Source organism: Lagenorhynchus albirostris, chromosome 5 (genome assembly GCF_949774975.1).
Source record: "Lagenorhynchus albirostris chromosome 5, mLagAlb1.1, whole genome shotgun sequence".
Lineage (NCBI taxonomy): Eukaryota > Metazoa > Chordata > Mammalia > Artiodactyla > Delphinidae > Lagenorhynchus > Lagenorhynchus albirostris.
This window is the reverse complement of record NC_083099.1, coordinates 25,134,559-25,153,682: the sequence shown is the minus strand read 5'-3', so window position 1 is coordinate 25,153,682 and position 19,124 is coordinate 25,134,559. Positions and strand designations below refer to the sequence as shown.

The following is a 19,124-nucleotide window of genomic DNA, read 5'->3' as shown; positions in this document are numbered from 1 at the left end:
TAGTATATAGCTGTTAAAGAAAAAACAGAGCCAGAGAACAGATAAAGTGGTAAAAACAGATCTCATTCAGGAGTTAATGCAGAAGGGTAGAACTGGACTCAGTTCCAAATACAGCATGGACAAGTGGGGTTTTATAGCCCAGGAGCAGGGTGTGGGTCAGTGGATGGGGAATTACTATGAGGAGACATCAGGGGTCAGGGGGTTCTGGCTAAACTCACTCCACGGGACTCTTGCTGAAGGCAGACCAGGGTGGGGTGATCAGACACCACCGGGGGTGAGGAGTTTGATCAAGTATCAAGGGTGATCAGATATCAAAAGTGGGAGAGTCTGGCTAAAGAGACTTAGCAGGATTTTTGCTGAAAACGGGCAATGCAAAGACAGATATAAATCCAAAGAAAATGAAAGTCCAGAGGTCAAGGCTTGGATGGGAAGAGGGTTCAGAGGAGACAAAAATTTGGTCAAAGAGAGTCTGTTACAAGTAACAGTCTCACTCACAACAGCCTTTATTTTTAATATTTCCATCAAAATCTGGATACTTTAATAAACACTATGAGAACTTGCCATATTCGTTGCTACAGATTAAGAAGGCTTGGACTTCTCTTAAAGCATCGAAGGTTGGGGCACTTCCCAGTTGAAATCATTTCCGTGTGCTTCTGAGGTATTTACCATGCGCTGGGTACCCTCTCCACTGCAGGGATGGAGTAGTAGATGCAGTAGGCGGGACTAATCTCGGGTGGTTTTGGCTGTGTCAGCCTGAAGTGGGAATCTCAGTTGCCTGACCGGGGATCGAACCCAGGCCACAGTGCTGCCCTGGCCTGCTTTGAAGAAAGAATTCAGCAAAGAGACAAAAAGTAGTGAGGCAAGTAAAGTGTTTATCAGGAGAGAAGATAGGCGCGGAGAAAGCACGGGCCGGCTCAGAGAGAGAGAAAGAGAGCCATGGGCTTTTGGGGTGGGTTAAATCACTTATATGGAGGCAGTTCTGCGTTTCCAATCGTCTTGCTTTGTCTGGCTTTGAGTCCATATCTCGTCTGGCTCAGGGCCCTACCCTGGGTGCACGTGCATCTTTTAGCCAAGATGGACTCGGGCGCTAGGTTCCCTGAGAAGTTGACAGAACGCATTATGGTCTAGCGCCCCCTCCCCTGAGGATCCTTTCTGCACATGCGTAGCTTGGGGGTCTCCTTGACCTCCAGGATGAGAAATATGTGGTCTCTTTATCTTTGATCTCGGCAGGACTCAGCTCCTCCTGGCTCCCGCCATTGTCTTTATCTTGGAGTATCTGTCCACAGGGGACAGACTTCAGCTGCTCAGCCTGGGGCCCGTCTGTCTCCTGCCTCAGGGTCTGGTCATTCAGATCCAGGACAGGCCCAGGGACTCAGGTTACCTGGTCCTCTTCCTGATTAAAAGTCTTTTGTTATTCTCTTGCGTAAGTGAAGTTTTTCTTCCACGAATCGTCATATTTCCATATCAAAAACGAGTTTCCATGAATACAGTTAGATATTAATGCACCATTAAGGAGTCAGATTCCCTGAAAACTTTCAGTAGTGAAATTTCATTTCTAAAGCTGGTAGCAAAGCTTTTCTTAGCTCCTCAAACATCACCAACCTGAAATAATGGCCCGGAGCAGAACATTTGACTCCTGTTGATGGATAGCCTTTGTTTATGTGGATTTCTTTTGGCGGCCTCATCATCAGTCTGGACATTTTATTTCACAGTTTGCAAATATTTATGTGTTTTAGCCTCAGGGAGAATAACACATTCTCTGTTTTTATGGAAAGCCATAATGCCCTCTAGCAATCCAGGGTGATTTATTAGACTATATACTGTATGTCAGGATTAGCATCCTCTAATTTTAAAACATATTTCTGGAATGGATTTTTTTTTTTAGCTTTATGTTTTTGAAAGATAAACCCATTTTGGCAGCCATTGTAAAACACTGCCAGAGTTAATTAGGCTTTCAGACAGCGGGGGTCTGCCGTTAAACCATTTACCTTTGCTTCTTTTCGTGCTGATTTAGTTTAGTCGGGAACTACTCTATCTGTCCACCTCTGTTCAGCTGGAAATGTATAAACGTTCACAGGCCATTTCATTATTCAAAGAAAAGGTGTGTGTACTCATAGGTCATCTCATTATTCAGAGAAAATGTGTATATGTTCATGGGTCATCTCATTATTCAGGGAAATTGTGTATATATTCATGGGTCATTTCATTATTCCAGGAAATTGTGTCTTAGTGACTAGAACAATAAATCTTGATTTACCATGTGTACTTCATGGCAGAAATGTAAGTAATGTCAGATCTCATAAATAACCTGGTGTGTTGTTTTTTTTTTTCACTATTCATCCCCACCCCACATGCAGTGAGATACCATATGTGCAAATTGCACAGTGAGCTGTAGAGATCTGGGTTATCTTAATCAGTTAATTTTCTTCACAGGAGATTTTCCAGAGGTCGTATAAGTTAAGGATTAAGGGTTACCCCAGTGAAGGTCGGGATGCATTTTCTAGGAGGAAGAGGCAGCATGTGGAAAGTCTTGGAAGCATGAAAGAACAGGTGTGCAGGGCCCACAGAAGGCAGATGCTGTGCGTGGCCAGAGCACAGCATTAGGGAACCCTGGGCCTCAACGTGAGGCAGGGCCAGAGTAGACTGACGGCTGTGCGTGGCTTCTTGGGAAGGTGGCACCGTGGAAGAGCAGTGACAGTCGGGGTTGCCTTCTACGTCGACCTCACTGGCTGTGGAGGAGGCAAGAGGTGACTGCAGGCAGGCCAAGGAGGGGCCCATGCCATCCAGACAGAGGCTGACTGAGGCAGACCCTGCTCAGGGATGCAGGGATACAGGAGAGAGGGGCAGAGAAGCCCAGGAGGACACATGTGCAGGGCGCAGGGGAGGGAGAAATTGAGGAGGACCCGCAGCCTCAGCTTGGCTGCCTCGGGTCCGGGGGTTGGTGGCCTCCTGGAGGGGGAGACAGCAGTGGGGCCTGGGGAACCGGGTGGATGAGGTCAATGCTGACTCCCACGGTGCTGAGGATGATGGGCACTTCGGTGGAGGGCGGGGTCTCGGGCTGGCCTTTCGGAGTGGGGATTTTATGTGCAGGTGGCAGCGGGCAGGTAATCTTGAAACTGGACTGTACTATTATTGTGGGTGAAAAAGGTCTTGGCTCACTTGGGATCCTGCTTGCTGAGGCTGAAATCGTCACGGACGGCTTTGGAGCACGCTAACCACTAACTCTCTCTGTGTTGCCTCTTTAGGAAACCGTATCACCCTAAACTGGAGGCTTTCGTGAGTCACATGTCCAAAGGATCTGGAGCCTCTTTCGAAAGCCCCCTGCACTCCCTGCCTCTTTTTCCCAGCCACCAGCTGTGTGAGATGGGAGAGCTCACACAGACAGGTATGTGGGGCTGCCCCTCCCCGACTCAGTCTCCCACCCGCTCTTGTATTTGGCGGACGCGTATATCGGGGCCTCCTGGGAAAGACACTGTGGGTGCAGGGGTGAGTAGGGCCAGCACCTCAAGCAACTGTGTGCTCACCAAGGTATCTGATTCAACATGTGATTTCTAAATATTAAAAATAACCTTTTGGGCTTCCCTGGTGGTGCAGTGGTTAAGAGTCCGCCTGCCGATGCAGGGAACATGGGTTCGTGCCCCGGTCCGGGAAGATCCCACATGCCGCGGAGCGGCTGGGCCCGTGAGCCATGGCCGCTGAGCCTGCGTGTCCAGAGCCTGTGCTCCGCAACACTCTGGCCACAACAGTGAGAGGCCGACGTACCGCAAAAAAAAAAAAAAAACAACCTTTCTTCTTATTACAAAAGCTATATATGTTCATGGAAGAGAAAGCAGGAAGGACAATTAAGCAAAAGGAAGAAAATTTAAAGCACTCATAATCCCACCAAAGAAATGAATAATCTTTCTTCCTGTGTTTATATCTGCATGCACTCGTGGGCGTGCACACACCCACACACACACACACACTCATTCTCACAGGTGGTATCTTCCTAAACACTGTTTTGTAACCTACTTTTTCACTTAACAATATGTTGAGATCATCTTTCCCTATCAATAAATGTTCATCAACAACGTCATTTCTGACAGCTTCATATTATTCCACTATGAATGGGCCATGACTCATGTAACCAGTCCCATGTTCTTAGCTACTTCAGGCAGAACAGCTGAAAGGTTTCAATGCAGCAGATCTCAGGGAGACACGCAAATGGCAGAGCCCCACTGAGCATGGCGTTTGTCTGGCTTGTGTGTTCCTCACAGAAACCCATCTCTCCCTCCGCAGCCCTGTTCATACGGTTGTGCTGCCAGTTCACTGTCAGCATAGGTTGGTGATTAACAGTGGGGTCACCTTTGTCGGTACGAGAAGGAACTGGTGGTCCCCTAAGAGGTTCCAGCTTCCTACTTCCTCAGTCTGGGACCTTAAAGAACTTTTGTGTGGCCACCAGCCTTTCTGGAGGAATCAAGGCGACCGATTGGCCACGTTCTGTTTCTTGATCCACCAGCATCTTAGGACCTCAGCTTTGATGGAAGGAAGGTCTCTGTCCTGTACTTGGCCCTGTTGGTTTCGCCATGTTTTGAAAGCCATTATTATTGGGGATACAGAGTGACGGAGTGGGGCGAGCTTAAGCCTCTGGAGGACTAGCCTTGAATAAGGAGTTTTGTCAAAAGCTTTTGCTAATTAGTTCACGTGCACAAGCTCTGCATTAGTTTAAAACAGGAGTTCTCCTCCTACCAGATCCAGCACCCCCTTTTATTAACAAGTGTTTTGTGGTGCTCCCTGAACTATCCTGAAGTGAAATTCGAGTATAACTTTTCTGTATACATAATTTTAAAAAACAGTTATGTCAGGCACCCTAATTGTAATATGAAGTAGAAACAACAGGAAGCTAATTTATTACATAATTCTGTATGTCTCAGCATAAATGCCTGAGCGCACCTTTGTTAGAAAATAGGATGAAATGATCAATTGCTTGCACTTCAGTGTAGACTGATGTGTGTCACAGCTACAAATGTAGACTGATCAAGGGATGTGTATTGGTGACTACTACTCCGTGTCAGGACATGATTTTTTTGACAAGTTGTGATCAAAACAAAAGACACGTGTCCCTTAATTTATATTGCATTTCTGGAAAATTCAGTGGATGTTAATGTTACGCAAAAATGGTTTTGTGTTTATAGACACAAACGACCAGATTTGAGATTGAAGTATTTAAACAGGGTTTTCACATGAGGGAATGTCTTATACATTCAAAAGTTACGTGGAACAGAAAACAGTTCCTTGTGAAGACTGTCTGGCCCTTGGACCCCACCCACGAGGGATGGGGGAACGTACTTCCGCATATTATTGTGATAACCCAAACGCTCCCTGAGGGCAGAACCGTGCTTGTCTAGAACCACTGATTGCAAGTAATAGAAACCAACTCAAGCGGAAAAAGGACATTTATTATAAAGATTCAGGGTGACTCACAGACTCTTAAGGGCAAGAATATGACCAGACCTCAGAGACTGGTACCAGCAATAAAGAAGCTGTCTGTCCCTACCTCTGTGGTTTTGCCGTGTGTCTGTCAACAGAGACAGTCCTAGCCACGTGTAGATGAATTTACACGTTCAAGTTCCTGAGGGAACCTGACGGGGTCCTTGAGGGTCAGTGTCCGTCAGCTGGCTAGGAAGTCAGGGTAACTGCATCGAGCAGCTCTTCATGCTAACCTTTCTTCTCCATTGACCTGTGATCATCATCGTTTTCTAAATTAGTATTACCCTAGAAATCATTTTTGCGGTTGTTTGCTCCTGTTCCTGCGTTCTCTCTTAGTGGTCACTTTTATCTTCTATTTGAAATTTCTTCGCTGTTAGAATCATCATTTGTAAGTGGCACACTTTGGGCACCGCACAGGAGCTGTGTAAGATGCGACTGACCATAAGTGCCTACTCTGTCCCAGATGGCTTTGGCAGCTGCCGCATGTAGGGGAGGGGCGGTGGCTGGATGACTGAGGTGCTGTCCTAAAGGAACCTGCAGCTGCAGTGGTACAGCGCATGGAGACCCCTGAGGGTGTTGCTGCGAGTCGCAGGCTCTTACAGAGTAAACACGGGTTTTGGAGTAGACAGACCTGTGAAACGGGGCTCATAACATCTTCCCGACAGCACTGGTGGCAAGCTGCAGTAGATAGCATGTGTAAAGCGCCCAGCACAGTGCTAGCATATGCTAGGCTCAGTGTACGCAGCTGTTGCCTTAGCGGTCCAGCGGCCTGTGCAAACAGGAGGGAATGATTAATTGGACCTCTGGGGAGCAGGGGAGGAGGAGGGAGACAGAGAAGGTAGTATTGGAGCCAGGATGAGGATTCCACTGGGAAGAGAAAGGGAAGGGCGTGAACAGAGGCATGAAGATGCAGGCCGTGTTTGGAGAGGAGAAGCCCTGAATGGGTAGTGTTTCTGCAGGAACATGTAGGGAGGAGGTGACGTGAGCACAAGGTTGGGCCGGGGCAGCGGCTGGAGTTCTGCTCGGCCACGTCTTAACTGTGAATGGCTTGGGCCTCAGTTTCCTCATCTGTAAAATAAGGAAAAGGGGGATAATGATAATATACCTTCTTTGCTGGGTTTTCGTGAGGATTAAAGGAGAAAGGTTGGCACACAGTAAGCGCGCCAACCTTAACGTACATAGCCTCAGAATACAGGGTAGGCCCAGAGGGGAACGGGGGCAGACACAGATTCTGGATGTTTGTCACTCATGGCTGGTCCCTTTTTGCGGGTCATTTGGAAATGCGAAGACCTGCCCCAGCCCAGATCTCTCAGGGAATTCTGCTGTCAATACTCTTCATTCAAAGTAGGACCTACACATCCTTCTTTTTTTTTTTTTCCTGAGCTATTCCCCTTCCTGGGCCAACACCGTTCCCTCTGTCTCACGCATTTCAGCCTGAAGTCTTCTCATCTTTGTGGTGGGGCTTTTCAAACCATTCGGGCATCTGAATAAGTGGCATTACTGGTCATAGGGCCTGCCTGTGATTGACACTCTCGGAGAATGCAGACCTTGCACTGAAATTCCATCCCAACATCCTGTTGGCTGCAGGGTGAGCTTGCTTTCATCTTGGACCACCTTCTCCTGCTCGAAGATAAGACTTTTGCCGTTTTTTCCTTTTTTTTTTCAAGATACTATACTGTGGTATAGTTCCTGTGTGTAGTTCGAAACTATGACAACTAAAGGGTAAACTTAAAATTCACGCTCCTACCCATGTTCCACCTCCCCCCCCCATTTCTGTGCCCCCATCATCCCCAGGTAACCATTGTGCATCCTCGCAAAATTTTCTGTGCAAAACACAGCTGCCAATACACGTTCTTATTTCCCCCTCATTTTTATTTAAAAGCAGCATAATAAACATACTGTTCTGCAGTTTGCTTTTTTTTTTTCCCCAAATATTCTGAGTATCTGGGTGATCATTCCAGATCCATACAGAGATAGTATCCTTGCTGATGAGCAGGTAAAGCCCTAGCAGGATTGGGCAGAATGTACCCAGAAGGTGAGCAGAGAGCCTTCAGCTGGGACAGTAGGGAGGATGGTGTGAAGGAGGGGACGTCCCCAGGGTGAGGGGACTAGGCAGCCAGCAAGTGACTTGTTCTCCTTGCCTGACAGATTTCCATGTACTCCCCGGGCACACCGAGGAATGATTTGTCCCAGCACAGGAGGGAGAAAGCTCTCCTTAGGCCCCTGCCAGTTACCTCCTAGACGTCCACCAGTACGATCGTTCCTACCCTCTGAGCCCCGCCAGTCACATCCCTCCTCCAGGGGAGGGACCAGTCAGAAGGGAGGAATCAAGGCAGATAAAGGGTCCTTGTGCTTCCCAGAAAGGCGTGGGTCCAGAGGACCGGGCCCCGCTCTGCTCGTCCCTTTGTGGATAACCCTGAGGGGCTCCTTTGGCACGCTGACGTGAGCCCGTTCTCGGGGCTTCCACGCACTGGGGGCCAGGCTCGAGGACGTAATCGTTCGCCGTCTAAAGCATTCCAGAGTTGGACGGGCCTCGACTCCCCATGCTGTTCCTTCTGCTAAGCTGGTAGCAAGGCAAGCGTGTGGTACTCTTGTGTTTCAGGGGTTGTGCAGCATCTGCAGAATGGCCAGCTGCTGAGGGACGTCTACCTGAAGAAACACAGACTCCTGCCCAGTGACTGGTCCACAGAGCAGCTTCGCTTAGAGACCACTGGCAAAAGCCGGACGCTGCAGAGTGGGCTGGCTCTGCTTTATGGCTTTCTCCCAGATTTTGACTGGAAGAAGATTTATTTCCGGCACCAGCCCAGCGCTCTGTTCTGCTCCGGGAACTGCTACTGCCCGCTGAGGAACCAGTACCTAGAAAAGGAGCAGCGTCGGCAGTACCTGTTGCGTTTGAAAAACAGGCAGCTGGAGAGGACCTACGAGGAGATGGCCAGGATCGTGGACACCTCCACCAAGCAGCTCCGGGCCGCCAACCCCATAGACGCCATGCTCTGCCTCTTCTGCCACAACGTCAGCTTCCCCTGCACCAGGAATGGCTGTGTTAACATGGAGCACTTCAAGGTGATCAAGAGGCATCAGATAGAGGACGAGAGCGAGAGGCGGGAGAAGAAACTGTATCTGGGGTACGCGCTCCTGGGCGCCCACCCCATCCTGAACCAGACCGTGGGCCGCATGCGGCGCGCGGCAGAGGGCCGGAAGGAAGAGCTCTTTGCTCTCTCCTCTGCTCACGACGTCACTCTGGCCCCGATTCTCAGTGCCTTGGGCCTTACAGAAGCCAGGTTCCCGAGGTTCGCGGCCAGGTTGATCTTTGAGCTCTGGCAAGACAGAGAGAAGCCCGGCGAGCACTCCGTCCGGATTCTCTACGACGGTGTCGATGTCACGTTCCACACCTCGTTCTGCCAGGATCACCACAAGCGGTCTCCCAAGCCCATGTGCCCCCTCGAAAACTTCGTCCGCTTTGTCAAAAGGGACATGTTCGTGGCCCTGGGTAGTGGTAGCACTAATTATTTTGACGCGTGTCACAGGGAAGGATCCTAAAAGGTACGTGGTGCGGCGCTAACAGAATCTATGCCAATACAGAGGGATGGGAAAGGTCCACTTCTAGTTCTTTTGGTTGCTAAGGGTACAAGGTGATTTTTAAAGGCCGGAAATCATGCTTGGGGGCCACATAGATTTAGGGTTGAACAGTGAATATGTTGCTGTAATTGGGTACTTGAGTTACTTGGTACACAATGGCCAGTTCACAGAGAAAGGAAGGTACTTTATCATAGCCAGACTTTGCTTAGGATGCCAGAACAATGCGGCAGTACCCAAAGCTGCTAGTCCACATACGTGTTCTTCTGATCTGCCTTGGTACTGTATGATGGAACCAGCAAACCTCAGCCAGAAGCTTCTTCATCTGGGACAGTCTTACCTTGTCCTTGTTCAGTGAACAATTTCCTGAAGTGATTTATCTAAAATAGGAGTAGGCAAACTTTTTCTGTAAAGGGCCAAATAGTAAATATTGTAGACCTTGTGGACCCAAAGGCCACATATAGCATCTGTCACAGCTACTCGGTTCTGCTCTTGTAACTTGAAAGCAGCGACAGACAGCATGTGAATGAATAAGCATGGCTGTGTTCCTAGGCCGCACAGAACAGGCACTGGGCCAGGTGTGGCCCGAGGGCTGTAGTTTGCTGATCCCTGTTCTAAAAGCTAGGCTCTACTACAATTGCACTTTCAGCACTTTGCGAGAGAACCAGTTGAATACCCAGAATTATTCAGTGGTGCCTCCAGTAACTTCTGCTAGAAACACAGAATCTGGTCTGTATCCGACATTATAACACAACTTGAGGGGAAATAAACATTGAGTCAAAATGAATCATAGAAAAATTATTAGAATATTCCTTGATGTTCATGATGATGATGGTATAAGATAGTTCTGAGTATGTCTTAAATATTTGTCTGCTGTAGTCTATTTGCTGTACATGCTGAAATTTTTGTATTCCATTTAGTATTTTTATAGTCTAGGGAAATATTTTCTAAGACGAGTTTTAGATGTGCTCTGATTCCTCTGAAATATTCAGTTTACTGTATCTGCCTGGGGCTTAGAAGGGAGCCAGAAGCTGAATTCAGGCACTTTCTTCCAGTAAAACTAATTATGGCTCATTGCCTTCGACGAGCAGTAGAATTGGATCGATTTTTAAACCATTTTCGTGTTTCAAATGGTACATTGAATTGAGTTTTAAATAAGTTTTTGGAAGAAGTTTGTTACTAGATAAATAATCTTTATAAGGTATTTTATATATTAGAAGCAATTATAATTAAGTCTGTGATTTCTGACTAAAATGGTGCTAGTTCTGTGCAAAGAAATATAAAGTGAGATTCCCCGATGTCGCTGGTATTCCAGCCTTTTCTGTTTGGTTTTTGTCCAGTGTTGCATTTGACTACATCCGTTTCTATTAATAAATTTTTGAAGATTACTCGTACACACAACTCATGGTTTGTACCTGTAAGTCACTTTATTTCCTTTCAAGTGAGTTCATATGTTTTTTTAATTTACCTTTTTTTTAATAAACAAAAGCATTTTAAATTAGAAAGCTCTACAGCAGGGGTCCCCAACCCCCAGGCCACGGACCACAGCCTGTTAGGAACTGGCCGCACAGCAGGAGGTGAGCTGCGGGAAGGCGAGGGAAGCTTCGCCTGCTGCTCCCCATGGCTCCCCATCGCTCACATGACCGCCTGCACCATCCCCCATCCCCCCACCCTGTCCGTGGAAAAACTGTCTTCCACGAAACCAGTCCCTGGTGCTAAAAAGGTTGGGGACCGCTGCTCTACAGTACATGTGGGTAAGGGAGTGCCAGGCCCCAGCCTAGTGTGGCCAGCCACAGGCCAAGCTGGGCCCTCAGGGGTGATGGGAAGGGACAGCAGTCCTGCACTGGGCCACAGAGGGGCTGCAGCTTCCTTCTCTGACAGCAGCATCAGGGCTCGGTGGCCAAGAGGATGTGTCACAGCTGGTGGCCTTGGACTGGGTGAAAATTTATCCCCAGAGTTGCAGGCCTAGCCGCTCCTTGGCATGTGGGATCTTCCCGGACCGGGGCACGAACCCGTGTCCCCTGCATCGGCAGGCGGACTCCCAACCACTGTGCCACCAGGGAAGCCCCCCAGAGCTGCTTTTATTGCTGAAAATTGAGTGTTATCTCTCGAGTATTTAAAGCCTAAGCAGGTTTTTTTTTTGTTCCCACTCACAATCTATCTGAATCAGAACTGCTACACACAGCTTGAGATTTAAAAATAAAGGTGAATCAGAAGATGTTTTAAAAGTCAGTTCGCAACATCTGTTGGTAAAGGTGGATATTTTGCATAAGAGCCAACATTAAAAGTGTAGATAGAGGTTTTGCCTCCCAAGACATTGGGTATGCATGGCATTAAAGTATCCTCCTCAATATCAACTTCTGAGACATTTCATTTCCATAAACAAACACTGAGCACCCAGCTGAGGTTTCCTTTAACAATATGTCTTTTAGATATATTTCTCATTAAGCTGCTTCCCATAACAGTATATCTTGGAGAGTTCCACATTGAGAGAGGGTGGTGGGGCAGGGGAGAGAGAGAGAGAGAGAGAGAGAGAAAGGGAAAGGGAGAGAGAGAGACGGTGGGGGGGAGGGGGGAAGAGAGAGAAAGGGGGGAGAGGGGGGAGAGAGGGGGAGGGGGAGAGAGAGGGAGGGAGAGAGAGGGAGGGAGAGAGAGGGAGAGAGAGAAAGAGCGAGAGGGAGAGAGAGGGAGAAAGAGAGAGGAGGGGGGAGAGAGAAAGAGAGGAGAGAGAGAAGGAAGGAAGAAAGAAAAAGGAAAAGAAAGAAAAAGAAAGAAGGAAAGGAAGGAAGAAAGGGAAGGAAGGAGAAAGAAAGGTGGGCAGCTCTGGGCAGCTCTTTTATAGCTATAGGCATAATTCATGATTTCATGATATAGATGAGACATATTTTTAAATTTTCATTAAAAAATGCATGAAATTAAAATGTAACACCAAGGTACTAACATAGGACTACAAGGCTTTTGAGGTACACGGAACAAAGTAGAGAGACCAGCAATTGTATGTGTTGATTAATATGAGTAGAGTACATATTCTTTCTGTAAATTCACTAAGAAATAGAAATGAAGAACTGAAATGAAGAAATGAAGAACAGCAATCCTTAATTGCTGTTAAGCCTATTTGAGGGTCTTTGTAGCTATAGCAGAATTAGACGTTTGAAAGATTTGAGTGATTCCTTTTTTCTAGAACTCACAGAGACTGACACGGGATAGGCAGGGATGCTTCCGTTTCTCTGAATCTTTAGAAAGCCTTCTGGACAGGTGGAGCAGTCAAAGCGTGTTTAAACACAACATAAGTAGAAAGCGGAAGACAGCTGGGGTTCACGCTGCAGGCCGCGTTGATCGGGGCTCGCTCAGAGCTCTGGCCCGGGCACCAGTTAGCTCCCATTGCTCGAGGCCCCTGAACTGAGCGCTGGGTTGCACCCTGGAGACCAGTGCCTGCCCAGTGGCCAGTTCAGGCTTGACACTTCATCAGAGCGTCCGGTCAGGCCTTCCGGGCCTGTGAAGCCCTACAGCCAGCTGAGAGTGGCGTTGATGAGAAGGTATCCCCGGGACAGCTCCTCCCAGGGCTGCAGAGCCCCTCACGGAGGGGTGGCCTGAGGCCTGGCTTCTGGAGAACTCAGTAGTAAAGGCAATATTTTGGGGGTCCTGCTTCCCTCGGGGAGGGCCACCCCACAAGCATCTATCAATCTAACCCTCCGAGGGAGGTCCTATTACTCCTACTTCAATGAGGAAACAGTCTCATCAGGGTGAAGTCACTTTTCAAAGGAAGAGTCAAAGTGCAGATTCTAACCCAAGTTTAAATGACATCAGTGAAACTTACAGCACATGGACTGTGACACACCGTGTCAGAGGCTTTCCTACACTCATTTAATCCTCCCAATAACCCTACAATATACCATATTTGCTGGCGAGTATCAGTGAGTACTAAAATATAGTGGGATTACAACAGCTATAAATTTAAATCTAAATGGTTAGGAGAATATTCCAACTCTGCTTCTGACCAAAAACTGGTTACAGTTTTTGTTAAGAAAAAACTACTTACATGAATAATTTTACAAACGCATTTTTGCACTGATGTTATACTATACTCAGCCACTAGGGGGCAGCATCAAATATAATGGTTAGACTTCGTGACCCAGTCTTCCATTTGTAAAGGAGGTAGGTATTTCGGGAAATGTTTTAATAGGGTGACCAGCTGTCCTGGTTTGCCTGGGACTGAGGAGTTTCCCAGGATGTGGGAGTTTCAGTGCTAAAAGTGGGCAAGTTCCAGGCAAACAGGGACAAGTTGGTTACCCTAGTGTTACATGAGACACGCATTAGGTGGTACTGTCATTTCCACTTTTATAGAAAAAGGGAAGTGTGATGGAGTGAATTCTCTGAAGTTTCACACAGCTAGCTGTATGCAGCAGAGCTGAGGCTCAAAGTTGTCGTCCATTAACCCAAAGGCCCATGTTCTTAAGCAGAATATGATTACGCATCTCTGAACCATCCAGGACTGTTTGGTCACGTGCAACAGAAAACTGTCTACAGTGATTAAGCAAATAAAGCCTTCAGTGGCTTTATTTCTCCAGTGGCTCCACCATGTCATCAGGAACCCAGGCTGCTATCTACATCTTACTGGCCAGAATGGGGTCCCGTAAGCCACTGCCACTGCAGAAAAGTCTAGGAAAGGGAGTATTTTTATTGGGCACATTGCTGTCTCAAGCAAATCAGGCCTTCTTAATAAGGAAGAAGGGGGAAAGTGGATACTGGTTAGAGAACCAGCAGTGACTGCCACATTCTCCAAAGCCACCCCTTAGAACTGAAGTGTGGCGGATGCTATACCCTCCCCAGATTCCCCACTTCAGGACTTCTTTCCCCAGTGGCTGGGAGTGTGCAGGCTGGCAGTGCCTCTTTCCCAGGCAGCCACACCCACTGACTGGGCAGGGCAGGGATTGAAAGACCTGGGGACAACCCTGAAGGGCCATCCCAGCTTTGGTGCTCCCCACGGGGTTTGTTGAGGCCTTGGGACTGCACTGCAGCCCATTTCTTCTGCCCTGTCCTGCTTCCTTGCCCTCCTTCACAGTGTCGACCCCAAGAACACTCCCCAGTAAACTTCCTACATCTACATCTGTCTCAGAGTCTGCTTCCTGGGAACTGAGCTGCAGTGGAAGGTAAGCAAATCCTAGGGACTAAGGCCTCTGCTAGTCTGGGCAGTAAAGCTGGAGTCATTTATCTGAAAGAGACAATGTAGCTATTGATCACAAATTTCTTCTATCGCTGCCTATGAGAGGCTTATCATGTCATTGCGGAAGCTAAGTAAGCACACGTGAAGCGACAGGAGACACAGAGGGCTGTTACAGTAAAACTCACCGTTTATTGAGCACATGTTAGGGGCTGGACACTAGGCCAAGCACTCAACTGACAGAGTCTCTGTCTCAGAGTATGAGTAAGCATCTATGAGCTCCGTTTTACAGGAAAGGAACAGAGGCTCAGAGGCAGACACCTGCCTAGGATGGCGTAGCCACTAGTGAGTAGCAGACTCAGGACTGGGCTGGACTACAGAGCTCTCCCAGCTTCCTTAGCTCGCCCCTTCCTCTACCCTCACACAAGTGAATAAGTAAAACTGGGAACTTGGGGTGTAGGCAAGAGTTTACCCAACCCCAGGGAATGATCGCTGTTCCAGATGTTCATGTTTCTAGCAGTTTCTAATGCAGCATTTCAAAGAAATTAGGATCATCTTATAATGGTTATCTTAGCCTGGGTTCCTTTGAAAAGCAGAGTCTGAGAAAAAAACCTTAAGTGTAGGTATTCAATAGGAAATGTGGTCCCCAGGAGCAAAGGTGAAGGACAGAGAAGGGGAAAAGGGAGGGGAAAGCCAGCGCGAGGATGCACACTGAGCTGACCATGGTGATAGGCCATCCAGCCGAGGGACCTCCCAGAAGCCCTGTGAAATGCACCTCCTCACTGGTCACCCTCAGCTCTGTCCACAGCTGTCTCCCCCTGGCTTCTGGGTGGAACATGCATGAGTGGGTCCACCTGAGCATCTGAGAAGCCCTCGGGCAGGAAGCAAGAGAAGGAGATGCTGCAGATCAAAGCCTGCAGGGCCCGGTGGTCACACAGTGGCTGGGAAAAGACACGAGGCCGAGAGGACTGGAACTGGAGCAGGCGCTGCACAGGGTGAGACAAGCCAACGTTCGTTGAGCGCTTTAACGTGTGAGGCGCTGTGCTGTGTTTCACAAGCATAACCTTGTTTCATCCTCACAGCAACCCTGTGGCTTAGAAATCATCGTTCTCATCTCTCATTTGTAAGAGGAGGAAAGGAACAGAGAAGAGGTCATTTGCCAAAGCCTCATAGGCAGGAAGTGACAGAACCGGGAGTCAAACCAGCCTGACCCCTGAGCCCTCGCTCAGGATCACTGTACCATTATATTAAACATTCCTCCTGGAGCCCCACGTGAAGTACGTGTGAGCGCTTACTAATATGAACTAAATACCTGCTCAGTATTTCTGCCATATATGGATTGTACCTTTGTGTCAGTGCAAATCAAATCATGCCACTCCTTGTTAAAAACCCTCCACTGCCTTGTAGAGAAAATCCAAGCTCCCTAAGGTGACTCACCAGGCCCTTCATGGTCTGCCTCCCACTTAGCACTTCAGCTTTATTACTTGCAATAGTACGTGACTGAAGGGCTTGTCCACAGAGGGTAGTTGTGATGTGTTTTTTTGCACACCTGGGAGAGAGAAAAAGGGTCTTTGTATCACCATGTGGGATGTCAGGTTTGCAGAGTCTCTGAAAGGCACAGTCCTGTCCAGAGCCACCCCCAGCAACTCTCCCTCAGGACCTAGCAACCCCCAGTCCTTCACCGTCCTCCCCTTCCCCGCCTGTGTCCCCTTCCCCAGATCCCAGAAAAGGAAAGCACTTTGGAACCACACAGACCGAGTTCAAACCCAGTTCTGTATCACTTCCCAGCTATGAGGGCTCAGGCAAGGTATCTAGTCTCTCTAGGCCTCAGGTGCCTCACCTGTAAACCAGGATGGCATCTCCCACGAGAGAGTGCAGGTAAAGCCCCGCACACGTGGGTCACCTCCACAATGGAGCCTCCATTACTGCCCCCACTTACGCTTCCTTTTAACTGTGCAGAGTCACCGAAACCAGCTAGAACCAGAATATTGTCCCTGCCCATTTTTTAAAGCCAGGAAGCCCACCTGGAGGCACAGCATCACGCTCTACACATAACTGGGAGATAACAACTCCCTGAGCTCATGCACTTCTCTTTGGGAGAGGAAAGAACTTGAATCTTCTGAGTCCTGCCTTTGTGACAGTGTCGTACTTGGCACCTTATATAAACATCTCCATTATTTCTCAAGGGAAAGGAAGCTCACTGCTCGTCCTTTCCTCATGTTTCTGTCATCATCTATGTCTAACCTCCAGCCTCCTGCTTTAGTTAGAGTGGCTGTCCGTTGCAGAAGCAGCAGCTGAGCACAGCGTTCAGCAAAGGAATGGCAGTCTGGAGGCTTTAGGCCATTGGTCTGGCCCCTCCATGGCCCCTCGAGGCACTGAAGGAGAAGCAGCCCGGGAAGTGACGTGCACCTCGACAGAAGACAGATCCTGCCCTGGGTGGCTCCGCTGTAGGAAGCTGCACCCGTCCCTGCTCCTGGGGCCCACCAGTGAGGCACTCCTTCTCCATCCTCCCTCCTCCCCAGTGCTCAGGAATGGCAAGTCCTTTTCCTGGTGGGCAGCTGGCTGCTTCCTCCCAGCATACAGCCAAGTGTGTCTTGGCTAGGCACTCCCCACATGTTCAGGAGCCTTTCTTCAGAAGCTGGCCAGAGACGGGGGCTTCCACAAATGGTCAGGGGCACCCTGTGCCCGTGAAGGGGCACCACAACGCCCTCTAGTGGCAACTCCGTCTGGCCCTGTTCCGCAGTTTTCCCTCTTTCCCAGCAAACTGAAGCTCCCTCTGGTGGCCTAGGAGTCAACTCTTCTCTCCACCTGTGTCCACAGTCTTCAAGATGTAAGTAGAGACACACTGTCTCCATATGGTCTCACCCCAACTGCCCTTTTGTCTAACTGATGAACCAGCTGTTTAGCAGTCTCATAACTGGCTCCCTGATGGACAACTGTCCATCTGAAAAATTAATCCTGACTGGCTGGTTGGCTGATTAAGTTTCTAAATCACAAATCATTTGATTGACCTACAGTCTAACTGACCTACTAAGCCTAAATAACTCAACACCACCTGATAAGCTTTTTTTTTTTTTTTTTTTTTTAGGTCACACAGCTTGTGGGATCTTAGTTCCTGGACCAGGGATCAAACCCGGGCCCCCTGCAGTGGAAGCACAGAGTCCTAACCACTGGACCACCAGAGAATTCCCTACACCTGATAAGCTTGAACTGCCTGCCTGGATGACTCACCCACTAACCAGCAGAGGACTGGCAAGACTGACAGCCTGGCTCTAACTAGGGCTAACACTTGGTTGGGAGGAGAGGCTGCCCCTTCCTCATACCTTGATTCCTCTTCGGGCTTGGGGGCCTACTCTTCTCCCTTCCAGAGCCACCTGAAGACTGCAGAAGGGGCAACCAGGAAACTGACCTTCTGATCTACCTCTAGTGAGGTTCTTAACCAGGGCTCCACAGATGGGTTTCAATTCTGTTTTCCAAATAGCATGGCTATAAAGATGTGTGCTATCTTGGAAGAGGGTTCACAGCTTTCACAGGATTCTCAAAAGAATCCAGCATACACAGGTATCTTCAGAACTACTGCTCGGGGAAGATCCTCAGCAAACACATTCAGATAGGCAAAGCCCTTACCTAAATTCAAGCCCCATTTCTCTCTCACATCGGGTCAGGGTGGCAAGAAGGTAACTAGGAAGACTGGGAGAGTCATAGTGGACATGGATGTAGTAGGGTGGAAGAAGAAAGGCTGAGCTGTGTGTGAATTTTCCAGAGAGAGGCCCAAGGATATCAATGTGTGTCCTTTTGGTTTGTAGGCTACCCTTAGCCCAAGATGCTGGGCACCCTTCGCTCTGGGCAGAGACTCTTTGAGCTGAGACAAAGGATACATTTACTAGGGCCTTTGTCTGGGGTAGGGAGTATGTGGGAGAGTGTGATTACGAGCTATGTGGCTGTGTGTATTTACACACCAGTGTGCTCACAAGGGTGGGCCTAACAGAGCCGTGTTGCTATGTGCGTGAATATCCTTTGGGTCAGTGTACACCTGAATAGTTTTGTGACTATCTACACATGTGTGCTCACTTGTGGACCCCCTCAAGTCTTTAAGGGAGGTTGAAACATTCTGGTAAGAATTTCACTAAGTGAGAATATCTACAGACACGCCAGCAGCCCACACCAGAAATCCGGGAATCCTCTGCTCCTCCCCATCCTTGAACCCCCGTCATCCCCTCAGTCCACTGTCACCATCGGCTCCCATCACCTCTCCCTGGACTACTATTCGGTCTTCAATGCCCTCCCCTCGCCACTCCTCCGAACCGCAGCCACAGTGACCTTAAAAAATGAAGTTAGGATGGCAGTGCGCCCCACCCGAAACCGACAACAGATTTACACTGTCGGGGGATAACGCCCATCTCCTCCGTGAGACTCGAGGGTCCCTGCATGGCCGTAGCCCTGCTCACTGGGAACTCTGCGCTCTCAGGCCCCGGGCTTTAGATGCGTCGCCCCTGGGCCTGGTCCTATGCCACACCCCGAGCTTTGGCCCTTAGGCCCTGCTCCTAACCCTCACATCGCGGAGATTATCACTTGCTGCTGCAACTGCCCAGTTACAATTGGCAACTGTAATTGACAGAGAACCCAAGTCTGTCTGTCACGTCCCACCTCGGGTCCCCTACCCACAGGACAAAGCCTAAGCCGCCGTAGGTCAGAAGCCCGCCGTAGGTCAGAAGCCCACCACGCACAAGTGCACACGTCTCTCTCCCGGGCCGCGAAGCATTGGAAGCCGGGACGTGCAGACGGAAATGCGCGTGCGCATAAGGACCAACAGGAACTACGACCCCCAGAATCCTCCTGACCAACACTCCATTTCCCACAAAGCCTCGCGGGGCCCACCCCGGAACTGCGCTCTTTTCCTGAAAGCGGAAGTTAGGGT

General features: G+C 48.9%; 1 protein-coding gene across 6 annotated transcripts in view; it reads left to right on the top strand.

Moving 5' to 3' along the window:
• Positions 1–10,439, top strand: part of PXYLP1 (2-phosphoxylose phosphatase 1) — a 68,316-nt gene extending 57,877 nt beyond the window's left edge. For all 6 annotated transcript variants that reach the window (XM_060149722.1, XM_060149721.1, XM_060149720.1 and 3 more), the window contains 2 exons: positions 3,246–3,385; positions 8,072–10,439. In XM_060149722.1, the coding sequence (XP_060005705.1) occupies positions 3,246–3,385; positions 8,072–9,009 (1,078 nt within the window). In that variant the 3' untranslated portion in view covers positions 9,010–10,439. The remainder of the gene's footprint in view (positions 1–3,245; positions 3,386–8,071) is intronic.
• The last annotated feature ends 8,685 nt before the right edge of the window (positions 10,440–19,124 follow it).